This window comes from Schistocerca gregaria, chromosome 7 (genome assembly GCF_023897955.1).
Source record: "Schistocerca gregaria isolate iqSchGreg1 chromosome 7, iqSchGreg1.2, whole genome shotgun sequence".
NCBI lineage: Eukaryota > Metazoa > Arthropoda > Insecta > Orthoptera > Acrididae > Schistocerca > Schistocerca gregaria.
This window is the reverse complement of record NC_064926.1, coordinates 315,166,901-315,184,095: the sequence shown is the minus strand read 5'-3', so window position 1 is coordinate 315,184,095 and position 17,195 is coordinate 315,166,901. Positions and strand designations below refer to the sequence as shown.

Sequence of the window (17,195 nt, the reverse complement as noted above, 5' to 3'; positions counted from 1 at the left end):
CTCTGGTGTGTCCCTCTAAGGCTAGTGTCCGAGTTACATATCCCCTTTCTACTTTCCTCCCTTAAGAAAGAATATACAGGGTGGCCCATTGATAGTGACTGGGCCAAATATCTCACGAAATAAGCATCAAATGAAAAAGCTACAAAGAACGAAACTCATTTAGCTTGAAGGGGGAAACCAGATGGCTCTATGGTTGGCCCGCTAGATTGCGCTGCCATAGGTCAAACGGATATCAACTGTGTTTTTTTTTTTAAATAGGAGCCCCCATTTTTTATTACATATTCATGTATTACGTAAAGAAATATGAATGTTTTAGTTGGACCACTTTTGTCACTTTGTGATAGATGGCGCTGTAATAGTCACAAACGTATAAGTACGTGGTATCACGTAACATTCTGCCAGTGCAGACGGTATTTGCTTCATGATACATTACCAATGTTAAAATGGACTGTTTACCAATTGCGGAAAAGGTCGATATCATGTAGATGTATGGATATTGCAATCAAAATACCGTTCGCGGGATAGTTACATTATTGAAGCAAACAGGAAGTGTTCAGCCACATGTGAAACATCAACCACAACCTGCAACAAATGATGATGCTCAAGTAGGTGTTTTAGCTGCTGTCGTGGCTAATCCGCACATCACTAGCTGATAAAATTGCGTGAGAATTGGGAATCTCAAAAACGTCGGTGTTGAGAATGCTACATCAACATCGACTGCACCCGTACCATATTTATATGCATCAGGAAATGCACGGTGATGACTTTGAACGTCGTGTACAGCTCTGGGCACAAGAGAAATTACGGGATGATGACAGATTTTTTGCATGCGTTCTATTTAGCGACGAAGTGTCATTCACCAACAGCGGTAACGTAAACTGGCATAATATGCACTACTGGGCAACGGAAAATCCATGATGGCTGCGACAAGTAGGACATCAGCAACCTTGGCGGGTTAATGTATGGTGCGGTATTATGGGAGGAAGAATAATTGGCCCCCATTTTATCGATGGCAATCTAAATGGTGCAATGTATGCTGATTTCCTACGCATTGGTCTACTGATGTTACTACGAGATGTTTCATTGCATGACAGAATGGCGATGTACTTCCAACATCATGGATGTCCGGCACATAGCTCACGTGTGGTTGAAGCGGTATTGAGTAGCATATTTCATGACAGGTGGATTGGTCGTTCAAAGCACCATACCATGGCTCGCACATTCATCGGATCTGATGTCCCCAGATTTCTTTCTGTGGGGAAAGTTGAAGGATATTTGCTACTGTGATCTGCCGACAATGCCTGACAACATGCATCAATGCATTGTCAATGCATGTGCGAACATTACGGAAGGCGAACTACTCGCTGGTGAGAGGAATGTCGTTACATGTATTTCCAAATGCATCGAGGTTGATGGACATCATTTTGAGCACATGAATCACATTGGAACAACCAAAATAAAATGTTCAAACGTACCTACATTATGTATTTTAATTTAAAAAACCTACCTGTTACCAACTGTTCATCTAAAATTGTGAGCCATATGTTTGTGACTATTACAGCGCCATCTACCACAAAGCGAAAAAAGTGGTCCAACTAAAACATTCATATTTCTTTACATACTACACGAATATGTAATAAAAAATGGGTGTTCCATTAAAAAAAAAAAAAAGTTGATATCCGTCTGAACTATGGCAGCGCCATCTAGCGGGCCAACCATAGCGCCATATGGTTTCCTCCTTCAAGCTAGACAAGTTTTGTGCTTTGTAGTTTTATCGTTTGACGCTTATTTCATGAGATATTTGGCCTGGTCACAATCAATGGACCATCCTGTATAAGTTCTGAAAACAACAATTACTATTTTATTGTTTCTACTAGGAAATGTGCCTCCTGAAAGTAAGTTACAGTCAGCCATCATGTCCTCTTGTAATTATTTACTGATCTATTCTTTCCTTGCTGTGAAAAGCTTCATAAAATTTAATGCTAGCAGTACAACTTTTTTTTTAATTTTTTTAAAATTCGTATTGTGATGGTTCAAAGTTTTTTTTTTGGACCTCACAGCTTCTGAATCACACTGTCTTGAGTACATAGTGATGAACTGGACACTGTTATAACTTTGTTTCTTGTGTCTTAATAATTGTTGGACATTTTATTGTCTAAATATATTAATGTGCGGGAAAATTGGCACAATAAAGTTGAGCATATGATCAGTAAGGTGCTGGAGAAAGTACACACAGTGCTTGGACCGACAGAGAAGTGGTGCTGGCCTAAGAATAAACAAGATGGAGCTTGGCTGCTAGGAATCAAGATTTTCAAGCTGAAATTACAATAATGTTACAGAATAATGGAATTGCTGTTAATTTGCAAGAAATAGCATGTTTTTCACAGGTGGATATTATGAGTTTGGGTAGAGCATTCTGAAGTAGATTCAGACAAAGTAATCACTACAATAATAGAGACTGTGTTAGTCGCTAAACAGATAAGCATCCAACAGTTAACATAATATGGTTGTACAGTTTCAATGAAATTTGTAACTGAATAAAATCATACTGATTTGAATTATATCAGTCACTTTCTAATATGCAATGATAATCAGTAGTAGGCAAACCACTAATAATTGATGAATTCAGGGTTCATAGTTCTAAGTGAGAAGTGAATATTATTTGACTGAAGGCAATTTTCACATTATAGCTCAGGAGGTGTTAGAGTTGACAGGGACTTCATAGCCCTCGATTGTTGGAATGTGGTACCATTAATGAAGTAAGCAAGGTAACTAATGCCTGAAGTGGTGTAGTAATTTTTTTTACTAAGAAAGTGGTGATAACACATAGTAAAATTTATTTTTAAATTCAAGAGCAGGCCCAGTGTATAGGAAGAGGAAAATTTAACAAATGGTTCACATGATCAGTCACTGCAGAAAGAAACAAGAATACATGGTATTTTCTTTACAGCTCCCAAATTAAACCAAGTCCTATTAATCTATTATATCTCAGATGGAATGGATGTAAAGATAACTATGGAATTTCTGAAACCTGAAATTTAAAAAAAATAAAAAATCGCAGATGGTGCTCAAGAGAAGATATTATGGAGAAGCTAATGAAGAGAAATTCCAATCATAATCTTGATCATGCTGAGCTGACACTAATTTTAATGGTTAATGGAAACAGTTTCAACTGTATTATTACACATTTATTGTGCTACAAAATTCATAATTATTGTCAGCTGCAGTGCTCAACATAATCAAAATTACTTCCTGTTTGCCTGACCAGGCAAAAGAAGCAGCCCTTGTGGTTCGACAGACAAGACTATAACTGGCAACCTGAAGATGTGCTAAGAATATAGAGAATGCAGCAAAGTAAATGTTTATACTATTAAAAGGAGATATTGCTATTCACATTATAAAAGAGAAATTGGGTCACAGACAGACACAACAAAAAGATTGCTTACCATGTGAGCTTTCAGTCACACATGAACTCTGTTTTGGCCACTGATGATGATGATGATGATGATGATGATGTTCGGTTGGTGGGGCACTCAACTTACGGTCATCAGTGACTGTACAAAGTCCCAATCTTTACACAGTCCAAACTAGCCACTTTCACGAATGATGATGATGAAATGATGATGACAACATAAACACCCAGTGCCCAGGCAGAGAAAATCCCCAACCCGTCTGGGAACTGCACCTGCGAAGACGATTTCTGGAGGCAACAACACTAGCCACTAGACCACGAGTTGCAGACTTTGGCCACCAAAGCTGGACAGAGAGCAACTGCACATAATATGGGAGAAGAAATTTTGGTGTTGAGGAATAGGAAGAGGCCAGGGCAAAGATAGGGAGGAATACCAGGTACAGGTGGGGGATTGTAAAGTGCTGCTTGGGGAAGCATACAGGGATGTGATCGGGACAGGGTGGGGCTGTTAGATGCGGTTGGGACATTAGACAATGGGGTAAAAAAAGGAGAGAAGTAGAGGAGAGGAAAAAAAGATTGTGGGTACTCCTCCCAACACCACACAGAATCCAGAGTCTAAATACAGTCACGACTTTCCAGCCTTTCCTCCAAAACCCCTAGTCCCACATAAGCATCAGTTCTTTTCAAAAGGTTCATCTTTTGCCCCACTCCAAAATTCAATCATGCTGGATTTGTTAAAGACCTCCTCTCCTTCACCCAATGCATCATGTGGATTTTTTTTCCCCCCAGCCCTATCAATCAGACTTAACCCGAACCCAATGTTGAATGCTGCCTGACTCAGTTCACTCCTTCTTCAAAACATGATACATGCCCACTGCCTCCAAATCACCCTCTGTTAACATTCCAGAACTTCTTAACCTCAAAACTAGCCTCACCATCATTCCCCAAATCCCTCAACATGTGAACTAACCTTACATCCACAGAAAGAACAACAGTCCACCACCTAAAAATTGATCCCTACCCTATATCCTACCTGCCAACAAAGGTTCCACCATGTGATTTTCAGCTACAGCTATTACTTGGCAGAGGGACTCTGCCAGCTGTCAGATTTGTCCACCAACAAACTCTACCAGAAAATCCAACAGGATCTCCAGTTCCTCCTAAAATCCTTAGGCCCATCCTAGAACCTCCCCCCTCACTCCTGCCGTTCCCCAAACTCCTACCTTTTACATGCTTCCTAAAATCCATAAATCCAACCAACCAGCATGCCCCGACTGCTATTGAGCACTACCTTCTCCAATGCCTGACTGACTACAAACCAACAACCCCCTTCTTTGTTACTGTGACTGACTAAATCCTCACTCACAATTACTTCATCGTTGAAGGTAACAAACAAATCTGTGGTACAGCAAATGGCACCCACATGTCACCATTCTATGCCAACCTACTCATGAGCCATCTAAAGGAATCCTTTCTAACCACCCAGAATCTCATACCCCTCCCCTGATTCCGATTCACTGATGACATCTCTGTGATCTGGAATGAAGATGAGGACACCCTATCTATATTCCTCAACAAACTTCACAAGTTCCTCCTCAACCAATAGGCCACCTCCCTTGATGTTGACCTCCGTCTCAAAGATGGCTTGTCCATATCAAACCAACCAACCACCAGAAACACCTCCACTTTGACAGCAGCCACCCGCTGCTTACCAAGAAGTCCTTTTACACAGCCTAGCCACACCCAGCTGTCAAATCTGTAGTGGCAAGTAGTTCCTCTCCAAATATACTAATGGTCTCACTGAGGCCTTCTCAGACTGAAATTATCCTCCCAACCTTGTACAGAAAAAACCTCCCATGCCTTGTTTCTCCAGTCCCCTATCAACTCCCACATTCCCACTGTCCGGCCACAAAGGAGCAATCCCCTCATGACTCAGTACTACCTAGGACTGAGGCAACAGAATGGTGTTCTCTGCCAGGGTTTTTATTACTACTTGCTGCGCCCTGAAATGAGGAATATCCTACCCACCATTCTTCCCACCTCCCGATGGTGGTATTCCACTACCCACCAAAAGTACACAATATCCTTGTCCACCCCTATTCCACACCTGCTCCCAATCCCTTATCTCATGGCTCATATCCCTCCAACAGACCTAGATGCAAGACCTGTTCCATACATCCTCCCATCACCATCTACTCCAGTCTGGTCATAGGCATGACACATCCTTCAAAGGCAGGGCTACCTGTGAAAGCAGTCATGTGATTTACAAACAAAGTTGCAACCTCTGCACACGCAAGCATGACAACCAACAGGCTGTTTGTTGCACGAATGGCCACTGACAAACTGTGACCAAAAGATAGCTAGACCACCCAACTGCTGAACTTGCTGCCCAACACAATGTAATTCACTTCAGTGACTGCTTCACAACTTGTGTCATCTGGATCCTTCCTATCAACACCAGCTTTTCTGAATTGCACAGATGGGAACTCTCCCTGCAACATATCCCTATATTCCCGCAATCTCCCTGGTGTCAGCTATTACCAGTTCCTCTTCTTCACGAACCTATCCCCTTCCCCACTCCAGTACTATACAACCTTCTATTCCACCAGTACAGCCAGTAGTCTTTTTTCCCTCCTCTACTTCCCTCCTTTCCATGAGTGTGTTTTGCTTGTGAAAATGTGTGTGTGTTTTGTAGTTTAGAAAAAGCCTTTTGGCTGAAAGCTTGAATATATAGCAGTATATTTGTTGTGCTGTCTGTGACTCAAATGAGTAATATGCATCATATGCATCAGTTACCACTATTTAGTTATTCCAGTCAAACTCGGCATTCTTTTTTCCAAATTTGCTAATCTCATATCAGATACAAAGAAGAATCACCCATGTACAAAAACCTGACTGGATAACAATACACAAAATGGTAGCTAAAACTTGCCAACATGTACAAAAAACATCTGAGTAATGTTGAAACTAAAAACTTAATTGGGAACTTAAGTCAAATTTCTGATTCTGAATGCAGTTTTCTTGCAGATGAGTTACCCAAGCAAGCCTCACTCACATCTATTTATGGCTTAACTCACCACTAATTTTGCCCTTTTCTTCAAAAGTCCACAAAGACTTGCTAACAGGCCATGTTTGCATGTCTGGGAAGAAAAACTTGGTGGAAAGAATAAGTGAACTTTAACTAAAATTTAATTCATGGCTTTTTCAAATATTTTTACCAGTATTTAAACCTGGACAGAATACATGTTACAATGTAGCATGCTGCACTAAGAGGCTCATTATGAATGCTCAACTTAAGAGTGCTTTATGGAAACTATGAAACTCACATCATGAATGTGTATAATATAAAAGAATGGTCAAATGCCTACATAGGTACAGTGTGGTTCAAATGGATGCATATTATAATTATTTAATTCCATATTAACCATATTTCCTTCAATTAAAAGATCAGGAGAGAACACCACTGTCATTTAAATGTTAAGCCATATTGACTCCTTTAAAATTAAAGTATGTTTTTCTTTAAGAACATTTTTTCCTACTTCTGTGCTTATTAATGCAATATACTTCTTTGTAGTGTTACATAATATAGCCAGAGAAGTGTCACTGAGCTGGTGAGGAGACAGGAGAAAATGGAAAGGTTTATATTCCAAGCTGTCACTGGCAGAGTTGGGGAGCTGCACAAGCTGAAGAAGAAGATGATGATTGTATTAATGCTTAAACAGGGTTGTTGATAATGCAACAGACCACATAAAATTAAAGTTTTTGTAATTACCAGGATGTGAGTGATGTTTCCACACTGCAGTACCTCCTGAAACATAAAATTAAATACTTCATTAATAAACTGATATCAAAAAAGGTATTGGTATTTCAGTTTATTGTTGGAAATGTTTAACTTATGGTCATTCAGGTCTGCCTATTACATATAAAACCAATATTTTTATTGTTGAACATGTTTTCACAATTTTGTGCCATTATCAATGGATACTTTCATTCAGGACTGTAAAAAATAAATATGTTTTACATAATAATTACTGGAGCAAAAGTCTGACCCAAAACATTGTATGTGTCAGTTGTGATCATTACCTTACTTTCTAGACAGTTAGGTTCTGTAAGACAGTCTTCACAAGGAGGCTGGTTGATGAGTTAGCAAATCAATTCAACTCTAAATGAAATTTTATTGCATAAAAGTATGTCACAAAGCTGTGAGTGTGCACCTATTTTATCTGTTTTTGTTGTTCTATTAGTATAATTCCTTTAGTGTGCCAAGCAGTATGTCATTGAATATTGTAGTGTTGTCATTTATAATTGCACTCCTTCTGCTGTCGCCTCCTGTATGTGCTGGTTTTATTCTACAGTAAGTTCTAGATATAAGCTGAAGAAAGATTTTGAGATTTTTAGTCTGTATTGACAAATTTAGTCATGTGGGGGATGTGGGCTGGAAGTAGTAGGGAAATATGCTATGTGAGCTATCACTTAAAAAATAGTTCACACACAATACAGAAGAGAGAGACATATAGTTCAAATGAGGTGACAGAACAAGCATAAAACATCTGAATATCAACAGTGATAAGACTAACAACAGGAATGTAAAAACTGTGTTTTGCAAAACTCAGTGCTTTAACTTTTGAATTTTGTTCATTTAAAACATGTACCATGTCTCTGAGTATTTCTGCGACAGCTGAGCTCGCAGATGAAGACAGGATCCATGAGAAAAACCACACTATTTTACTTGCAAAATATTTCTGCATATTAGAATTATGTCCAACAATAGTTATATGCTAACTAACTACCCAATCCCACAAAAAACAACATTTTGTTGCAGATGGTATACTGTAAAGTAATGTTAGGAAGGTCGTGCATATCTTAATGGTGTAGAAAATAAGTTAATAATCACAATAGGTACAACACAGTTTTAAGTCAAATTATCGTTCCAATAATCATTACACAAAGCATTTTTGCATCTACATATCTGAATAAAATCAACCAACCAATAACGGCATAAATGTGCCAAAACATGTTTGCACAATAAAAAGATTGTTTGTCTCACTTGAACTGCTATAATTTAGCCTGCAAACACAGCTTTAAAACCAAATGATGATGAAACTGATTGTTGTTGTTGTTGTTGTTGTGGTTTTCAGTCCTGAGACTGGTTTGATGCAGCTCTCCATGCTACCCTATCCTGTGCAAGTTTCTTCATCTCCCAGTACCTACTGCAACCTACATCCTTCTGAATCTGCTTAGTGTATTCATCTCTTGGTCTCCATCTACGATTTTTACCCTCCATGCTGCCCTCCAATGCTAAATTTGTGATCCCTCGATGTCTCAGAACATGTCCTACCAACCGGTCCCTTCTTCTTGTCAAGTTGTGCCACAAACTCCTCTTCTCCCCAATTCTATTCAATACCTCCCCATTAGCTATTCTCTTCTTGTCTAACCTATTCATCGTTCACGTTTCACTTCCATACATGGCTACACTCCATACAAATACTTTCAGAAACGACTTCCTGACATTTAAATCTACACTCGATGTCAACAAATTTCTCTTCTTCAGAAACGCTTTCCTTGCCATTGCCAGTCTACATTTTATATCTTCTCTACTTCGACCTTCATCAGTTATTTTGCTCCCCAAATAGCAAAACTCCTTTACTACTTTAAGTGTCTCATTTACTAATCTAATTCCCTCAGCATCACCCGACTTAATTCGACTACATTCCATTATCCTCGTTTTGCTTTTGTTGATGTTCATCTTATATCCTCCTTTCAAGACAATGTCCATTCCGTTCAACTGCTCTTCCAAGTCCTTGCTGTCTCTGATAGAATTACAATGTCATAGGCAAACCTCAAATTTTTTTATTTCTTCTCCATGAATTTTAATACCTACTCTGATTTTTTTTGTTTCCTTTACTGCTTGCTCAATATACAGATTGAATAACATTGGGGAGAGGCTACAACCCTGTCCCACTCCCTTCCCAACCACTGCTACCCTTTCATACCCCTCGACTCTTATAACTGCCATCTGGTTTCTGTACAAATTGTAAATAGCCTTTCACTCCCTGTATTTTACCCCTGCCACCTTTAGAATTTGAAAGAGAGTATTCCAGTCAACATTGTCAAAAGCTTTCTCTAAATCTACAAATGCTAGAAATGTAGGTTTGCCTTTCCTTAATCTTTCTTCTAAGATAAGTCGTAGGGTCAGTATTGCCTCACGTGTTCCAACATTTCTACGGAATCCAAACTGATCTTCCCCGAGGTCGGCTTCTACCAGTTTTTCCATTTGTCTGTAAAGAATTCGCGTTAGTATTTTGCAGCTGTGACTTATTAAACTAATAGTTCAGTAATTTTCACCTCTGTCAACACTTGCTTTCTTTGGGATTGGAATTATTATATTCTTCTTGAAGTCTGAGGGTACTTCGCCTGTCTCATACATCTTGCTCACCAGATGGTAGAGTTTTGTCATGACTGGCTCTCCCAAGACTGTCAGTAGTTCTAATGGAATGTTGTCTACTCCTGGGGCCTTGTTTCGGCTCAGGTCTTTCAGTGCTCTGTCAAAATCTTCACGCAGTATCGTGTCCCCCATTTCATCTTCATCTACATTCTCTTCCATTTCTATAATATTGTCCTCAAGTACATCGCCCTTGTATAGACCCTCTACATACTCCTTCCTCCTTTCTGCTTTCCCTTCTTTGGTTAGGACTGGGTTTCCATCTGAGCTCCTGATATTCATGTAAGTGGTTCTCTTTTCTCCAAAGGTCTCTTTAATTTTCCTGTAGGCAGTATCTATCTTACCCCTAGTGGGATAAGCCTCTTCATCCTTACATTTGTCCTCTAGCCATCCTTGCTTAGACATTTTACACTTCCTCTCAATCTCATTTTGAGACGTTTGTATTCCTTTTTGCCTGCTTCATTTACTGTGTTTTTATGTTTCCTCCTTTCATCAATTAAATTCAATATTTCTTCTGTTACCCAAGGATTTCTACTAGCCCTTGTCTTTTTACCTACTTGATCCTCTGCTGCCTTCACTACTTCATCCCTCAGAGCTATCCATTCTTTCTCTGCTGTACTTCTTTCCCCCACTGCTGTCAATTGTTCCTTTATGCTCTCCCTGAAACTCTGCACAACCTCTGGTTTAGTCAGTTTATCCAGGTCCCATCTCCTTAAATTCCCACCTTTTTGCAGTTTCTTCAATTTTAATCTGCAGTTCATAACCAATAGATAGATGAAACTGATTAACATTTACAAACATATATACAAAGGGTGATCAAAAAGTATTGGAAGTTTTTAAGTTTTGTGAGCTTTATAATCTGATTTATAATTTTTTTAACATGTTGATATACAGGTTCCTGATGTACAATTGCATTTTCAGCTGTTTCAAATATTTACTTTATTGTTGACAGTTAAAACGGCTATACATGCAAACTCTTACTTTTGAAAAGAAGGATTAAAAAATTTGCATCAATTTTTTCTTGAAAAATGGAATAAAGTGCAGCACTGCATTTGAAATGTTGTCTGTGGCTTCTGGCAATCTGGTATGAGTGAAAAAGAGTTTACGAGTGGTATAAACATTTCAAAGACTGTTGAGAAGATGTTAAACATGACGATTGCCTCGGACACTCTAACACATCAATTACTGATGACAATGTGGAAGGAGTAAATAAAAGGTTTTGGAAAATTGTCAAATCATCATCAAAGAGGTTGCTGATGATACATGCATATCCTTTGGCCCAATCCAAGCAATTTTTTCAAATATTTTGGGAAAGAAACATGTAGCAGCAAAGTCTGTTCCAAAATTGTTGAATTCTGACCAAAAACAACATCACATAGACATCACTCAGGAACTACTGAAAGAAGTCAATAATCCAGAACTTTTACAGAAGTTACAACAGATGATAAAACATTGATCTGACATTGAAAACAAGCCCAATTGTCCCAATGGAAACTGTGTGAAGAGCCAAGATGGAAGAAAACTCGACACATTCGATCACATGTGAAGGTTCTTCTCACTGTTTTCTTCGATTACAATGAGATAGTGTATCGTGTGTTCCCGTCTTACAGTTGTATGGTCAATAAGGAATATTACTTGGAAGTTATGTATCATTTGCTCAAAGAAATCCAAATAAAATGACCATAACTGTGCTAAAACTACTCATGGAAATTTCATCGTGATAATGCTCATGCTCACACATCAGTAATGTCCGTTCATGAATTTTTTTTTTTTTTTTTTTTTTTTTTTTTTTTTTTTTTTTTTTGCAAAATGTGAAACAGTTTTGCTGTCTCAGTCACCGTATTCATGGAGTATGCCCCTTTGCAACTTCTTTCTACTTCCAAGGCTGAAGAGAACCATGAAAGGATGTCGTTTTGCCACCATTGATGAGATAAAAACAGAAATGCTGAAGATGCTGAACACCATAACAAGATGTGAGTTCCAGAAAAGCTCCCAAGGTTGGAAAAAGTGTTGGAATAAGTGTGTTATATATGAGGGGATTACTCTGAAGGGGACAAAGTTAATGTTGACGAATAAATAAATATTCTTTAAGAAAAACAAAAAAAAATCTGTTACTTTTTTATCACAACTCATAATGTGCTGCCCTTCATGAAAGTAGAAACAGGCTACTAGATTTTTGTAAGTATTCAGCATGTATATATGTCTAAGTAAAAGACAAGCAGTAAAGTTATAGATCACATTGATTTAGAAGCAAAAGTCACAGTAAATGTTTAACTGTCCATAATTGTCAAATGGTAACAATAAAATATGCTGACCAATTAGGTTTAAATAAGAAACAAAATGATAAATAATATTTTGAGAGAGCTCTGATGAAAAATGCTGGAGAGAGATTTACAAATATTTTTAAAAATTAACTTTTTATTCAACAAATTTCTATAGCGTTTGAGACTTGTTTTCCCTAACAAATGAAGGTATAATTAACATGGGGGCAAGGGTAAGTAACTTACACCAGGAAGTGAGAGCTCTATCTAGTTCAAAGCACAGACTATAATAAATAATATTACTATTTTAAAATTAACTTGAATAAACACAAACAGTTTAATTTACTTTAATGACAATTATGAATGCACTCTATAAAGGATTTATGGAAGACTGAAGGAATTATGAATAAATCACCTGTCAGACAAACAGCAGATAATTTTTACACAGTAAATATCCCTTGAGGTGTATTTACACCTGTTCAATTTTCCGTCTGTACTAGTTGCATGAGACTGTTATATGAAGAGGAGAGAAAGTGCATGCACCACTGCAAACTCAAGCATGTCTCTGATTTGTGCACATGAGCCATCATGTGCATGCACAGGGGCCTCCCTATCACAGGCAGGGAAACACATCCAACAGTCATGCATCTGTTTGCATTTCTCTCCGTTTTGGTGCTTTGTTTTACTGTGCATCACCATTAAAAGATTCAGTTTTTGGCATGCATTCCAATTTGTCTTTGTGCTAGGATTTTAGCCAAACAATCCAATGAGAAACACATGGATTCTGAACAGTGTTATTGTGTATTTCCTTTTTTATGTCTGGTTACTTCCATGGATTATGTACAAGAGTGAAACTAAATTATTGTCTACATCTACAGTTACTCAAAAACAAGAACCACATGGAAAGAACAGAGACAAACGTGAACAAAATAAAAAGCTTTTGTCCGTACTTCTGAGAGATATATCTTGAAGAAGAAGAATGATTCTTGGGCCTTTGATTTGTCAAAGCCATCCTGGTTCCTTTATGAAACACTATGATTCATTGATAGTTTTCATCGATGCAAGCAAATAAAAGGACACTGAACTATCTAGCAGAAACACACAGCTATAAAGTACTTTTTATTTGTGCATAGAACAAGAGACCCTACATCTTGTATGTTGGAGATCCATATACTGCAGTAATTGCTTCCCTTTATGCATCACAAATTCCACATCTCAACACACCCGACTTAGCCAGTGAATTGAATTCATCAGAGCAATATTAAAATGTCAATGTGTTTCAAACTCTTTATAATACCTCAGTGTATGGGCCCTCCAAGTGAAGGAAAAATATGTATTCATAATATGCACTGAAAGACTTTACAAGTCTGCTGCTTTGACAATCTTACTTTCTTCTTACGTTTCGTAACATGAATAAAATACAGGTACTTTTACATTCTTGATCTATTCATTGTAAATGTTAAGAATCCAGCAAGGGTTTTGCTCCTCGCAGTAAACCTTATAAATAATGTTAGATGGCCCTCGAGCTGCCCTTAAAAGGCAAATTAATGCTCCAGCCTTGCTGGTGCACATCACTAACACACTCTGGCTGGCTCTGATAGACAAACCCACTGCCCACTGGCCAGCCACACAGGCACATTTAACCTGCAACTGTAGTTTGACCTCAGGAATAGGATGAGTATTTCTCTCTAGATGTTAATGGAATCAATCATGTACACAAGATCAGAAAGAGGCGCGCCCTTAAAGTGTGCCTCTACTTGCATCTGGGGGGCAAGCACAGGTGCATAGCAAGTAGGCGCAGTGTGCATAGGTGTAAATTCAGATTTAGACAAACCAGTTCAAGTTCATTTGATGTTGATACGTTTTCTTGCTGCTAAATTTTCAGCCCTGCAGAAACAAAAAAGTAAGTACATGTGAACAAACAGTCAATTTTTAAACAGTTATATCAAACTCCTGCCAGTCAGAAGAATGTCTGTCTACCAATACAGAAAGAGCAACAACTAAGGAAGTACTGACAAATAGCAAAAGAAAGATGCAACTATAAGTTTAGAATTTAAAACAGCAACCAGACACATGTATTGTTTGAAGAAAATCTGTAACTGCCATCTGATGCTGGATATGTAATAAATCCAAAATCAATAGTGGTATTATTTCACAGAGCTTGTGAATCAGTATCTCAGAAATAGCAAAGCTGGTCAAATGTTAACATGCTGCTGTCATGAGCATCTATGGAAAGAGCTAAAAGGACACTGAAACTAGTACAAGGTGCTAAGTAGTTGGACATCCATGACTCTTCGCAGAATGTGGGGTTCGGAAGCTTGTCTGCTCTGCAAGTAGAATAGATGTTGATCTGTGGCATCTCTGCTAAAAAAGCACAATGCTTGTGCATGAACAAGTGTTTCAGAGCACACCATTCATTACACATTGGTGAACATGGAGCCCTGCAGCAGACCACCCCTGTGTGTTCATATGTTGGCCCAATGACACTTTCAATTGCAATGGGATCATCAGGATTCAACAGTTAATCAATGGAAAAATGTAAGCTCTTCAGATGAGCATCTATGGAAAGAGCTAAAAGGACACTGAAACTAGTACAAGGTGCTAAGTAGTTGGACATCCATGACTCTTCGCAGAATGTGGGGTTCGGAAGCTTGTCTGCTCTGCAAGTAGAATAGATGTTGATCTGTGGCATCTCTGCTAAAAAAGCACAATGCTTGTGCATGCACAAGTGTTTCAGAGCACACCATTCATTATACATTGGTGAACATGGAGCCCTGCAGCAGACCACCCCTGTGTGTTCATATGTTGGCCCAATGACACTTTCAATTGCAATGGGATCATCAGGATTCAACAGTTAATCAATGGAAATATGTAAGCTCTTCAGATGAATCACACTGCTACCACACTAGGTCGATGGTCACCTCCACAAATTGAGGTTAACTGTGGCTCAAAACCTGCAGTGCACCACGGACGCAGGCTGGTGGGGGCAGTATTATGCTATGGGAGACATTCTCCTGCACTTGCATGGGACCTATGGTGATAAAGACACACTGACAGCTGCAAACCACCTGCAACCCTTCTTGCCTGATGTCTTTCCCCAATGGCAATGTCATCATCAGCCATATAATTGTCTGTGTCTCAGAGCCAGAATAACGCTACAGTGGTTTGAGGAGCATATGGTATGGAGCCACTGGACACATGGCTCAGCAGGCACACACTATTGGGTCTCCCATATCCCTCACATCTTTGGCCATTCTCTAACAGCGGACACTTCTCCATGTGGGAAAATTCATACTGTCCTCCAGGGCATATCAGCGTCTGATGGAAACCTGTAATACCGTTGTCAACGTTAATATCCGTGAGGTGGTATCAGTATATGATACCACAAAAGATACACTGTCTGATGCCATGATTGTGTAGCTAAGGACAGACTGACACATTCCATGAGGCTTTTCTGTTGACAGAAGGTGGGAGGATAGTTGTCAGGTGCCGAAGTTCCGTCAAAATGTGTTACTAGCTGTTCAGCAATATTAGCATAGTCAGACTGGATTACACTGTCCAGAGAGGGACCAGAGATACCTGTTGCCATCGACAACTGGCCAAAAATACAGTGCATTTTGATCAACGCATGTGAAGAAGGGGTCTGTGCCCTGATGGTAGTTACAAACTACTTGGAGCCTTTTGAAGGTTAGACGAGTGAGTGTCCTTCAAAGGATGATGCTTATGTTGTTGAAGTGCACATCTTTGGTGTTTAATGACCATGGTGATTTCTTTTGTCCACCATGAGACTGGTTTCTGATAAGCAGATCCCACGGGAATGGGGATTGCTGATTCTGCTGTATGTAATTTTACTGTAGTTGTGCTGTGGAGGACAATATCAATTATCCCACACGGAGAAGTGCCAAGGAAGTGCCAGTCAGTATTGTTGAGGAACCAATGTGAAGGTAATCCATTTAGGTAGTGGTGTGCTAAGGACAACACGATTACAAAATGGTCACCAACACGCAAGTCATCAGAAACTTTCCAGAAGGTAAATGGGAGAAAACTAAATATACAGGAGTGGGAGAACAGTTATTCAACGAAGAGTGGGGCATCTTGATGACCATTGTCCAATTCCCCTGTGGCAAAACAAGCACTGTATCATTTGAGTGATACAGAGGTGAGCGAGTGTGCCAGGACTTACACCAGTTCACTTTTAGCAGTGCCACATCACCACAACGCATCAATGCGCAGCACACAAGTATTGCACCATACTTTAAGAATGAAGTTAAAAATCAAAGTTGCTTTTACAAACTTTGTCAGCATGTGCTTTAGCATATTAATGTTTAAACTGTCATATCTCAGATTGATCAGATGAATATTTTTCCCTAAATACAACGTTTTAAGAAAAAGTAAGTGGTGCTAAATAATAAAGCTAGGAACCCAAAAATTGGTCATAATGTGCAGATGTATGTCAAAATTAACTGGTACAAGTCTCAATGTGATTAAAGCAATATTTTGGTCAGAATCCACATTTTAAAGAAAAATTGAAGTCACTAAATATTAGGACTTAGAAATATGAAAATTTGTATGAAGCTTCAGTTCAACATAAAGATAGTAACTACGTGACCCCATTGAGTTATCTATAACAGTTTTTGAGTAACTTACTGAAAACTAAATTTGGAACAAAAACGTCCTTATTTGTAGTTGATTAAGTATCTGTTATATTAGTACTAGAAAGTTCTTATTACAGCACATGATGAAACCTATTAAATAATAAAGCTATAACAAGTTTCAAGGTCTGGATGTAAATAATAACAAATACAAGGTCTCTTAAAGTTGTAATTCAGAGGCCATATTCTACTACTGTCAGTTCCATTCAAAAAAATTCTAGACGGCAAAGTTTAAATGCAGGCAAGCTAAAATTATTTTGTGATTTTAACCAACTTAACTACATTCATACAAAAATTACAAAAACTCAAAATTAATACACAACAGTTTTTGTGTGTCTGAAAAAGTGGCAATTTAGAGGCTACTACCGGGGCCATAGAGCCTATGACAGCAGGTGTTCCCTTGGTCATCTGCTGCAACCGTATATAAA

General features: G+C 38.6%; 2 protein-coding genes across 4 annotated transcripts in view; both read right to left on the bottom strand.

The window, feature by feature from the left end:
* The window catches only part of LOC126281804 (uncharacterized), a 312,553-nt gene that overhangs the window by 58,780 nt on the left and 236,578 nt on the right, over positions 1-17,195 (bottom strand). The gene's annotated exons all lie outside the window — the stretch shown is intronic.
* Positions 1-17,195, bottom strand: part of LOC126281803 (S-phase kinase-associated protein 2-like) — a 151,578-nt gene that overhangs the window by 80,524 nt on the left and 53,859 nt on the right. For all 3 annotated transcript variants that reach the window (XM_049981018.1, XM_049981019.1, XM_049981020.1), the window contains exon 6: positions 7,185-7,220. In XM_049981018.1, coding sequence (XP_049836975.1) covers positions 7,185-7,220 — 36 coding nt within the window. The remainder of the gene's footprint in view (positions 1-7,184; positions 7,221-17,195) is intronic.